At 42.2% G+C, this 12,936-nt stretch overlaps 1 protein-coding gene across 1 annotated transcript; it reads right to left on the bottom strand.

The window, feature by feature from the left end:
- Positions 1-9,928: 9,928 nt before the first annotated feature.
- On the bottom strand, positions 9,929-12,921 carry LOC132079139 (cytochrome b-c1 complex subunit Rieske, mitochondrial). The gene is made up of 2 exons (XM_059481602.1): positions 12,682-12,921; positions 9,929-10,696 (listed from the first exon to the last, which is right to left on the bottom strand). Exons 1-2 carry the CDS (start codon positions 12,890-12,892, stop codon positions 10,086-10,088), a joined length of 822 nt encoding a protein of 273 aa, XP_059337585.1. The 5' UTR covers positions 12,893-12,921; the 3' UTR covers positions 9,929-10,085.
- Between the last annotated feature and the right edge of the window lie 15 nt (positions 12,922-12,936).

Raw genomic sequence — 12,936 nt, 5'->3', positions numbered from 1 at the left:
CTGTTCTATTGCCCTCACAGGAAAGAATTTCAGTGCTGTTTGCCTTTTTTTTTTTTTTTTTCTTATCAGTTATATAAAAACCATCCTTTCTCATTTAGTTAAACTTTTAATGAAATAAATGCAAAAATCTTGTACTGCAGAAAAGTTGTTGCTGCAGTAGCTGGGAATGCAATGCATGCAGTAAAAAAGGTAAACCAAAAGGTTTTTACTCAAACACTAGGGAAAATCTGAATATTTTGGATAGAAAAGGCAGTGTCCAAATGTGCCTGGCACCTCTAGTATTAAAGCACAGGAAAGAAGCTTAAGCAGCTTAAAAGCCTGCCTGGTATGCTCCTGACTTGGGCACAGTTCCTCTGGGCTGGGCAGAGTGCTCTTGAGAGTGCATAACAAATTTAAATTGTCACATGCTCATACAGCAATAGCCTTTCACCTTTTATTTTGTCCCACTCTGTGCCACTTGTACCTTCTGGCTGATCCCACTGTGACAGCCTCAAGTTTCCCATTAAAACCCCACTGAAGTTTGGTGAAGGACACAAATTGCCCATCCCCACAACACTGTAGAACTGCAGGAAAATGTCTTTTTATTTTAATTACTGCCTAAAGATCCTTAGACAAGCTGATACATAATAATCATGTTTACTTTCTTTCCTCTTTTGAAATTAATATGGTATGGAAAAATTTGTTGTAATTTTCGAGGGGGTTCTTAGCCAGAACTGTGGCCTCCCTTGGTGGCTCCTCTCCATCCTGAAATCCACCTGCTCATGCTCACCACCTCTAAAAATCACCCTCACAGCTACTGTTTGGTTCATCTTCTTGTGTTCCATATAATTACTGCCTTCTTTTTCATATCTTTATACTTTTCCCCAATTTCTATCACATATTTGCAAGCATTGAGGAGGTGATGATCCCAGAGCTGAGAATGTTGGCAGGGCTTGAGAGCAAATGCACCAACCATGCACATAAACCATGATGCACCTACAAAAAGGTGCTGATCCCCTTAGCTGCATCCTCATAATTCATATTCTGTCTGTGAAGGAGGAGGATGTTGTGTTTCCAACTTACCTTTGTTATTTATTCTCTTCAGTAGGTCTAACATTTGCAGAAATGCTCATATAGAGATAAATCTTTTCTAATTCCTTGGGATTTTATTATAGCAGTTTTCATCATGATGAATTCTTTCAGTATTTAAGAAAATCAATTGTCAGTTAACTTTTATGGGGAATTATGCATTGTGATTAGTCATCAGTGGGGCATTGTGGTGTTATTTGACAACTGTTATGAAAACATTCAGTAATTTGCTTTTATTATCTATCAAATAGCCAACACAAGTTTCAAAAATAGTATAAGATTTGGAATTATAATTAGATAATGCTTTATTTGGATTTTTTTTATTACACAGTGTTACTGTTCAGAATTAATTATTTTGTTTGAAGAAAATTTAATGTATTATTTAAAAAAACCAGCTTACCTGGTTTTTGATTTATTTCTGTAAATGCTTGAACAACTGCATTAACAAGATTGAAATAAGTAGATAATCAGTCTAAGGTAAATAGGCTTGATTAAATATTGAATTGTTAAAAAAATAGGATTTTTTTTGTTCAAAACAAAGGATGGGTGCCTACAAATCTGAATTACCTGATAAAGTCTTGCTTCCCCTTGATTTGGAGGTTGGTGCTGCACTGCAAGATTGGTCCAAAGTTTATTTAACATTTCTGTAAGCAACATCTCTAAAACATTGACCCAACTTAGTAAATTCTATAATGAAATGGTGTGTAACATTAGCAACAAATGTTTTCAAGTAAATGAGAGCATTATCTTCTTGTCAAAGAGCACAGGAAAAATAAATTGATACAAACCCAAACAGGTTCCTATGCTGCTCTTCCTCCTTAGCTGTTGAGCACATCCAAGATCATCCTTACCTTGCCCAAATATATTTATTGACCACAGCATTTATTACTGAATATCCAAGTAGCAATAACCTCAAATATATGCCAGTTTTAAGAGTCTATCTGTAAGTTTTAAATGTTTTTGCTCATGAGGGATGTTCTCAGTGGCCTTCTCCTGTGTCATTTGGGAGATGGAATGTCTGTTTGCTCTGGAGCTGGCTTGGCTCTGAGGGAGGCATTACAGTGGCTATTCAAACCTCTGGCTGCAGCTTATCATGGAATTATTGTGGCTTCTGTTCAGTGAAGTGCATTCAGTGTAGGAGGTGCATGTGCAATCAGCCTGCATAAACCTTGCCTCCATAAACCTTTATACACTGAAAGATTTTCCACAGTAATAATAATAACAGCAGCATTACTGGGAACTGCCACCCACTGTACAAAGGGTACTTCACCTAAGGTGTCCTCAATAAATCTACAGCAATCTGATGCTTAACCACAGAGAGTGCAAAATGAAAGGCAGATTATTGGCACTGAGACAATTTCCAGTGCCACTGAGCTCCTTGAGAGGGCTGTGAGGGGTCATGACTGGCCCACCCTGTCTACAGCATCAACCAGTAACAAATACTGTTGGAAAGAGAAAAAGAAACATGCAAGATTAGAGTTGTTGTCTTTCATCTGGATTTCCAGTGCCAGTTTCCAGCACACTTCTGCTCTGGACTTCTCTTGAACCAGAGACTGAGCAGGAAGCTTTGAGTTCAAAATCCACAGATTGACCTTTACTCTGTGAAACTTCTGTTGCACTTGTATTTTTATGCCTTCCCCACATTCTGAAGCAATGATAGTATGTGGAATCCACATTTCCTTTCTTCTGCTTTTCTTTTGTAGTTTGGTGATTTTTCTGCATCCCTTCTTTATCCTTTTATTTATTGTTGATTTGGGAAATCTAAATGGTGCATTGGGGATACTTAAGATAGCTGAGTGCTACCACTGAATGTCCTTCACCTGACACCAGAACATTCTCCTCTGCTCCCTCAAATGTTTTTAAAATATCTTTTTTTTTTTTTTTTTTTTGAGGAGTGTTAGGGTCCTGTGCAGTCACAGATTTTTAAAATGCTTCCCCAGCATCTTCCCACCCACTTACTCTCCTTCTCTGTGAGGGAAGACTCATCCATTTACAATTTACAAGCTGGGAAAGGAGCTGGTGTTAAATACTGTGCTGGCAGAAGGTATAGTCTGCCTCAAACAGATGTCTTTAGATTTCTGTCAATTACTTGTCTTGCTGAAATGTTCTCTTCTGATTTGTACTTCATGAAACAGGAGTTTAAAAGAATTTAAATTCAGGTCAGGCACCAATCAAATGTGTTGGTGCAAGTCTGTGAGGAATCTACAGAGTTTATAGAACCTGTGCAGAGGTGCCCTTACATAACCTTAATCTGTTCTAAAGTTGCCCATGCTGTTCTGCAAGGAATTGTATTCCAAGGATTGATCCTTGCCATCAGTGTCCTGCTGGGGTTAAAAATGGCCATGGGGGACAGGACTTAGAGCTGTGTCCCGACAGGAGCTGTGTCACACCTGAATTGCCTTCCTCAGCTGAAGGGAAATCTGACTTGAACCATCTGAAGGATGTGTACAAGTGGAATGAGCTGGATATATCAAAGATTAGTACATAACTCAAACAGAAGTAAATTGTGCTGCACATGAAGTTTCTGTGGTTTCTGTTTCTGAAGGGCATTACTGGGGAGTCAGAGAGTGGAGATGAGTGAATGATGAGCTAATATCACTCTAAATAAAATATGAAATAAGAATAATGAAAACACTGAGCTGTATGTTCTCACAGAGTTGGAAGAGTTTTATCAAAAACTACAATTAGTTGTCAAAAACATCCCTAAGCCAAGACTTTCTTGTATCATTTAGACTTCAAAGCAGTGTGTCATTCAGAATACACACTGCAGTGCAACTGGGAGGCAGCTTAGAAGATAATGGGAATAGCACTTTGAGATCCTTAGATGAGAATTAAATGAGTTGCTAAAGATAACTTTCATCAGGGACTTCAGTATTATTTAATTGTTGTAATTTATGTCAAAATATAAAGCATAGATAAATGTAGATATTTCCAAAAGATGCACAGAAAGAAGACTTGTTTTGCAACTAAGTCCAAAGCATATAAGATAGGGACCAAATATATACAGTGTTTGGTGTTTTTTTTTCCTCTGGTACCGATAAAGCTAATTACAAAAGAAAGTGAAGAAAACTGGTTTTGTATTGTCCAAACAAACACATTTTAGCTAAAAAGCATTCCATTAAAGCCCACTTGGGTAGAAACAGTGAAAAAGCTACACACAAGAAGCTGCCAAAAATGTTAATAGATTATATCTCACCTGGGAGAAACATACTGCTGATAAGACTACTGATGAATGAAAGACAGCTAAAAATCACAGAATGAGGCAATTTCTGCTGCCTCTGAGCTTTGTGGAAGGTAAATGGAAGGGAAAATGACTTTAACATCATGAACATGATGGGAAGAATGCAGTCACAGATCCAAGAGATTTTTCATAGGTTGCTGAATCTTCTCTGCCCAAAGGTAGAGACTGTGCCTCTGACCATTCTGTGCTCAGTGGGGCTTTGGAAACTGGGAAATTGTAATTCATTACTGTTCATGGGGCATTTATTTTGCCTCTAAAGATTGAAGCTTCACAGCCCTGTTCAGTTTAGTATTTAAATGAGGCATATTTAGTCTACCATTGCACCTGTAGGATGTTTTGCCTCCTCCTGTGTGCTGTGCTTCGATTGCAGCAGCTTCATTTCGTGCTGACCTGAGATATCTTTGAAGATATTTATGCTTCCTTTGTAGAAAAAATGCTGGATTAATTAAGACAAACACTATTTCTAGGGACTTTGGACATGAGGGCTGCCTAATCCATAACCACAAGCTAGACCATGACTCCATGTTTTATTGGAGATCTTCCAGGTTTTTCTTTACCCACCCAAGTGCTCCATCCCTGGGTGCTTCCCTGGGGTTGTGAGTGCAGCTGACATGAAAAGGGCTCAGAGTGACTGCTCACAGTGCAGAGCCTGTGGAGCCCCTCCTGCCTGAGAGAAGCTGATGGATGCGATGCCTGCTGGCATAAGTAGAAGTGTGTTTGCCTGGGAAATGAAATGAAGGAAAAGGCAGAGAGGAGATAAAATTTGGAAGACAAATAGTGGTGGAAATGCCAACCTTTACTGACCTCAGTGAAACAGCCCAGAGATGGCAAGAAATTCAGGGTGGAAAAGCTGATGATTTATAGACTGCTTGTAAGAATGGCGCATATCTATTGCTATGAATTCAAAGTAAGGACACATTATCTGTCAAAATACAAAGCTGTCCTCAAAAACAAATGTTTCTGAAAAATGATTGGCACAAGGTGAGGAGAGAAAAATGATCTCCAACAACTCTTCTGAGTGTCACTGTGATTAGGCCCAAAAATTATTGGATGAATTCCAACCTTCTGAAAGCTGATATACAAAATACCCTTGTAAATATTGAATGATAAATTTTGAACAGCCTAACATTTACTTGCTTGCATGTACAATAAACATATATAAACATACAAGTAAGTTTTTTCTTTTCTGTTGCCATAATGCAAGAATTTCTCTATCAGATACACAATGTCAGATATGCTTTGGGAGAAAATACCAATGCTTTGTTTAGTTAGACAAAACACAAATATTTTGAAGCAGTCATTTATCTTCCTAGTTTGTATCAAGTACAGTGGCTAGGAAAGAGATCTTTTTATTTTCTAATGTAATCTGAAGCAGGGGTATTACAAGAACTGAAAACAAGAATAAACAGTGGCTTCTGCTTGTGGAAACATTATAGTCCAAGTAAAGCCATTTAAATCCAAACATATCCAAGTGTGAAAAGCATTTAAATCCAAGTGTGAAAAGAAAACCATATTGACCTATAGATACAGTCTTTAATCAGACAGTTAAAATTGATGTCATAGTGAAAGAATTCCTGCTAGGCCAGAAGTTTCATGCCACTCTGGGTACTTCAGTGGGAAATCTCAGCCACATCTGTGTGTGTTAAATTCTAGTTTGCACAGTATCTTAGTGTACTTTGGACCTTTGGGGTATCTACAATCCCAGGCAAACGGCTCGAAAAGTCACTGCAGCTCCTGATATTTACTGCTTAATTCAAAATTGCAGTTCAGTTGGATTTGAACATATGGGGGAAATCCAGGTGGAGCTTGGCACAACTGACAGGCTGTTGGGTAGAGGGGACAGTTCAGGCTGACACCTGAAATGCTGTGTCACACTTGTTGCAAGCCTGATGGAAACCTCTAATTTAGGAGTGGTTTGTTTTCAGATAGCAATGTGGCCTAAATGGTGCTGTAGCCAGTCACCAGGTCTGTGTGAGTTGTGCACAAGTATGGTTACAAATTCATCCTCCTCCTGGTCCCCACACTGACTGACAGAAAGCCCTGCTGCTGTTAACCTGTGAAATAAAACTTTCCTCTTAGCTGCTTCTTGCTATTTCTTTAACTTCTACAAAGGTAGGCAAGGAAGGCAAATTTCTGTGCATGCCAAATCATGCATGCCTCTCATGATATATATTCAAGCAGTTTATATTATCTCCTTTTAACCATTATATCCCCATACATAGAAAATTTCCTGGACCTGCTAGGAAATGATGCATTTCTCAGAAACTCTTTTAATCATCCTAGGGCTGTGCAAACCAGCCGAGTTTTTCAAGAAGCTGGCACTTTTTCTTTGTGATGGGAGTTAGAGGCTGGCATTATCTCAGAGGTCTTTTCCAACCTTTCTGATTCTCATTCTGTGTATTGCAATTACTTGTGGATTATATGATGACTCTGAGGGGTATTTGGGGTTCTCTTACTGTGTTATGTGGTGGAGTGAACCAGCTCAGTCCAACACCACCATTAGATGCTTGCAGAGAGCTGTGCACAGAACGTGCATGTTGGTGATTTTTAATGTTGAATTTTTGCTAAAGGTGATTTTTACTGTAGAATTTATTCTAAAGGTAACTCAAATACAGGCTGGTGCTAAGTGCAGAAGCAAGACTCTTTTTTAATTTGTAGTGTTTACCTCCTGATCCATCTCTGCCTCCATGAGTGTAACTTCTGCTTGGTGTGGGAGAAGCTGAAGTCATTGTACAGCTGCTAATTCTTTGACTGACTGATAAAAGACATGAGCCATCAATACTCTGTTACGTTGTTAGAGGTGGAAGTTTTCTTCTCCTGATAATTCTCTGTTGCTTATAGGCAGAAAGGACACTCTCCTCTTGTCTCATGTTCCAAGCCCCTGTAGAAGTTTGGTAAAACCAACAAACATATGCATTTCCATTGTGCTTTGATTCCAGATTTGCTCATTTTAAATTTCTAATGTCATGGGGGGGGAAAGTGCATTTAGTAAACCATGTGGTACATTATATTTTGATTATGCATTGCTAGAACAAGGCAATGTCATAATTTATGTCTTGAGGTTATTAAAATGTTATAATGCTAAATAGTTAATGAAGAAAATCTATCACGGCTGTGACACAAAGGGGTTGCCAGTAGTGCTAAGACAATAAATGCCAACAGTTCTGCGTCTCTTTGAGCAAACCAAGTTAGAATGTGTTGTTTCTCTTGGTGCTGCAGCATGTTAAACAATACAAGGACAACTCTAATGAGTCAGAAAAAAAGCCCAGATAGCTCAGAGACCTACCTCTGACTGAGGCTATAAACTGACACTTTTTAAAAAAGAATTCAGCATAACACATGCATTCAGTGATATTTCCCTCAATTTTTTTCTCTCTTGCAACTTTGACAAGAGGAATGTTCTGTAATAATTTATTTCCTCCATTAATTTGTCCAGTCCCTCAGCTTCCCCTATTCCTGTATCAACTGTTCCATTCATTTCAACATTATAATTTATCCCCACAGATTTTAATCTTCAAAGTTATTTTAACATTTGATGCATTGACAATGTTATAAACCATCCATTCTTATTTTCCTGGGTATCCCAAATCCTTTTCTGCAGACCTGCTCCCTGGCTATTAGTTTCTATCACAGCACATGCTGACTTTGTAGGGTGTTACTAGTCCAGGTTATTTTTATTTCTAATCCTTTTTGCACCAAAGTTCCCATCTGTACCCACACACATCCAACCACCACCACATCTGTCTTTACAGAGCTCATTCTCTGCCACCTGATTAACAAGCAGTGGGCAGTGCTGGACTCACAGGGTCTCACTGAGCTCCTCACAGCAGGACTCACTGCTCCAACAGGGAATTGCTGGTAGTTCATCCACCAGCACTGCTTTGGGAACAGCAGTTCTCTACAATTCTCCCATTTATACCAGGCTCCTTAATAGACATGAGAATGTTTTGTGAGATGGTGTGAAAATCTTATTTAAAACTCTGGTAGCTACTGCTAATTTTCCTGTTCCCAAGGCCTGTTATCCTACTATAGCAACAAATGTGATTGCATTGACTTGATTTGTTCCTGATAAATCCATGGAGGCTATTACTTATCACCTTCTAGTATTCTAGCTGCTTACAAATAGGATTACAGCATTATGTATTTTAATAGGCACAAAATATAAATGAAGGCTTTAATAAATTGAAGCATCATTAATTTTGAAAATGTACTATTAATGCAGCTGTTTACCTAAGGGACCATGTTACGTATCACAACTTCTGTCCTACACAAATTTCCTGAACACAGCGAGCCTTGCTGAAGTGCTCAGGATCCCCTTTTCCTGCTCTCATTGCAAACACCACCAGGAAATGATGGCAATGGGTGTGGGAATGAGCAAACTGCTCCTGGCTGTGCCACTGCTCCCAGCCTGGACTGAGGAGCACCTCAAGGCCCTGTATTAGCTGGGGCTGGAGATGGAAAGTTTACCCACTTGCCTGAAGTTTATCAGTTTGGTCTGACTTCTCAGTTACTGCTGTTTTGCTAAGTTGCTGGAAAATAAAAAAATCTCCCTTTAAAACACAAACCCCTAAGGCTGGGTAATGTTAAAGAGCTGCTGGTTGACATTTCTTAGTTATTGCCCTTGTTTCTCATGCCATGGTCCCCTCTAGAACCTGCCAGACTCTGGGGATGCCTCTGAGTCAGAGGCAGAACTGGGAGTTAATGGAATGTTGCACTGCAGTTTTAAGTGTCCACTGTAACCACCCACCCACCCCTGGCTCCTGGGCAGTCAAGGGCTCCTCTGGGTGGGCTTTTTGGGAACAAGTCAGAATCTGGCTCTTTATGCCTTTAACTTTACCTGCCAAAACCTTTCTTTACTTGTCCCTTTGCTTCAGCTACAGGAGTTATGTGCTCTCTGGATCCATTTGAAGAGAGGGAGAAAGTAATCTTGTCTTTTCTTTCATATGGCACAAAGAAAAATATACTTTAGAATTAATATCTGCATGCACAAAGGATGTGAGTTGTTCACCAAACAGGCTGCATACAATGGTTTTCAATTTTAATTGACTGCTACTTGCATAGATTGTGACAGTCCCTGAAATGAATGACACCCGTATTGTCCAAGTGGTGTCACACAGAACTCTCCTCACTATATCCACAGAACAGTATTATGTCAGACCACATTGTAATCTCTGGTTAGTAATGTTTAATTCTAGCAATCCAGGTTTTTTACCAGTTTATTGTGAATAAGCTTTTATTATTTGCATCTTGAAAATTCTCTGACTTTTCTGTAGTTTCTGAGGATTTTGGTTTCTATTCTGCAACTGAGGGAGTGCATCAGTGCAGGACAGAAATACTTTCATACTAGTGGCAAAGAATGAAAAGGAAACACAGTATGGGATGGGTGTCTTTTTGCTTTGTTCTAGAAACAGTAAATCTTATTTCTCCTCCTGTTCTACATGCAATGAAACACCAACTCTGTGCTGTATTGGCAGGATCAGTGCTGGCTAAAACATCTCTTTGTGGATTTGTAGCTCAATGCCTTTAATCAGCAGCCCTTCAGGAGGGCTCTGTGTTCTGGGTCTGCTGTAGCATCTCTTTGGCTGGACACACTAGAAACGTGTACACAAAGAAATACACTTTATTGTAAGTCAGAAACAAGTGCTCACTCCAAGTTTTTATTGAAATTGAACCCAGTATTCAAGCACAGCTCTGGTTGAGAATCTAGACAGCTAATTTCTGGTTTTACAGTATGGTGTACATTCCCAGGAACATGAAGTGAGCAGGCACTCCTCTCTCAGCCAACCACCACCGTGTCATCCCCAATGAACTGGTAAGTTGGGACCTCGAGGTTTAAGGGCGCGGGGCCTTTCCTGATCCTGCCAGAGGCGTCGTAGTGGGAGCCGTGGCAGGGGCAGTAGTAGCCGCCGAAATCGCCCGAGTTGGCGATGGGGACACAGCCCAGGTGAGTGCACACCCCCACCAGGATCACCCACTCGGGCTTCTTCACTCTGTCCAGGTCGTGCTGAGGATCCCTCAGCTGGGACAGATCCACTCCAGCCTCCTGACTGATCTCTGCCTGGGTTCTGTGACGCACAAACAGGGGCTTCCCTCTCCACTTGAAAGCCATGTTCTTGCCTTCTGGAATGTCAGACAGCTTGATCTCAATCTTGGACAAGGCCAGCACGTCAGCAGAGGCACTCAGGCTGGAAATGAACTGGGTGACGACATTCTTGGCGACGTAGGCTGTTGCTACACCTGTGGCTGCAGTCATCAGGTAGGAGAAGCCTTTCCTGGAGTCGCTGCTGCCCTGGGAGGAGGCGCTGGCATCCTGCACCTCCTGGCGGCGGTAGGCAGAGAAGTTGGGCACGGCCACATCGTTGTGGACACAGCGCACGCTGGTGGGGGCTGCACGGGAAAGGACAGCACGTGACACCACTGCAGGTACAACACACTGCCATGCATCTCAAATGGTACCTTCTTAGTGGTGTTCCTGGAGTAACAGGTAAAGGTTATTCCAAAGTCTGGGTACGAGTCCATTAATTAAGGGTTTTGATTTTATGTTGTATGAAAATGGTTTTCAGAGGGAATTTTTGGTAGATTAACAGGTGATCTGTGAAACTGTTTTCCCTATTCTTTGAAAAAGAAACCTGATCAAGGTGCAGAAAATCTATGAAAAGTTCTGGGCTTCTGGGGAAAAAAAAGTGAGCTGTTTCAATAAATTTCAAGAAAAAACCCCAGTAGGACACCATGACTAGCTCAGAAAAGACAAACCTGTTTTCCACTCAAATGTTTCCTTGTAAAGAGCTGCTAAGAAGGAAATCTGATGTAGTGAGGTTTGCACATATGCAGTGTAACACTTTGTGTTATTTTTTGTCTGAAGTGACTTCTATGCCTTTAGTAGTACTAAGCGTGTGGTTAAACATTTTTAAAATTAAAAATGTCAGGCATCCTCTTTCATATTAAATTGTTGTCTTAGCTAAAAGGCACAGTAAATAATTTCAAACCTTCAGTCCCCAAGCTCACTTTAAAAAAAAATTAGGGATAAGGCTAACAACTATCCAATTTCAAGTGGGATTCCCCCATCAAACCTGTGTGCTCAAGTAACAGGATATAAGGATAACTAAAAGGCCTCCCATGAATTTCTCCAGGACAAGAAATCTGCTTCCTCCACTGAAAAATCTGTAAGCCAAAGAAAAGAGCATGGCAAGGACAGAACACATTACTTGCCAAAGTACAACCTGTTACTTGAAGAGTATTACTTAGTCTTTCTATTTTCTAGCAGTTGGCACAAAGTTAACAGATGTCTCAAAGTACTTGAGTTCTCAGGGATTTATATGCAGTACAATGAGGATAATAACTACATTTATATACAAGTAACTTAGCATTGAGAAGATAATTGCTATAGGATTCTAACTGCAAGGAAATTAAACTGAAAATCGAAATTCTGAAATAGTGCTCCATACTAAGTTATTTCAGTATAAGACTTAAAGCATTTAGTAACATGTAATATGACTAACTTCTACAAAATTTGCTATGCTCAGTGAAAAGCATGTTTGATGTTAATTGAAATGCAGAGCACAGGTAAATGTCAGCTATGTCACTTCAGATTTGTAGAATTTTCACCTGAACCAACCCTTTACAGCTGAGGGTCAGGTGAAGTACACAGCTCTAATTGATACCGAGCATCTTCAGCACGGCACTGCCCTCCCAGAATTAAACGTGTGCGCTCTATAGCAGCTGCAGCAGCACGATCCACCAGTGGCAGCCCGGCCCCGTTAGGCAGGGACAGCCCGGCCCCGGGCCAGAGGTCGGTTCTATAGAACACCTCGCTGTCACTCCCTGGCCGATGCTTTCCCGACCTAGGTCAAACACTCGGTGTGTTATCGCTGCACCCCTCTGTTCTCGTGCCTGCAGTCAGAAACCTTCCCCAATGACAGAATTTAGCTGCATTTCCTCAGCGGTAGAACAAAAATCACTGAGCTGTTTCCCTCAGCGGAGACATCCCGACCCGCCTGGACACAATCCTGTGCTCGGGCAGAGGTGACAGACACCCTGTGTCCCTCCAGCCTGCCCATTCTGAGTCATTGAAAGGAGGCTGCCATTCAGGTGCCCTTGAGCAACCTCTGTAGCTGTAAGTGCGAGACAATGACAGCGGTGACAACGGAACCAAACGTTTACAAATCCCGACCGGCCCGAACCCCCGCAGCCCGCCCGCCTCCTGTCCCTCCCCCGCGGACCGGACCCGGCTCTCCCCGCTGGGCCGGGCCGGGCCGGGCGGTGCCCGGGAGCCCTGGCAGGGCACCCGCGGAGCCCGCGGCCGTGGCAGTCCCGGTTGAGCCCCGGCGGACCCCGCTCTCCCGGCCCTGCCCCGCCGCTCCCCCTGCCCGCACCGTTCAGGCTGGCGCTGGCGACGAGCCCCCCGCGGGCGGCGCGGCCGCTCAGGGACTCCCGGCAGAGCAGAGGCCGCTTCACGTCCAGCGGCACCTTGTGTTCGCGGTGCGCGGCGGCCGGGACGAGCGGGCGGAGCGGGCCGGGCACGGCGTGCGCGGCGGCGGACACGAAGGGCGCCAAGGGCCCGGCGCGGGCGGCCACGGACAGCATGGCGGCGTCCCCGCGGCGACCTTCCCCGCCGGCGCGCGCAGCCA

This window comes from Ammospiza nelsoni, chromosome 13 (assembly GCF_027579445.1).
Source record: "Ammospiza nelsoni isolate bAmmNel1 chromosome 13, bAmmNel1.pri, whole genome shotgun sequence".
Classification (NCBI taxonomy): Eukaryota; Metazoa; Chordata; class Aves; order Passeriformes; family Passerellidae; genus Ammospiza; species Ammospiza nelsoni.
Note: the sequence above shows the minus strand (reverse complement) of the source record. Positions and strands in the feature narration are given on the sequence as shown.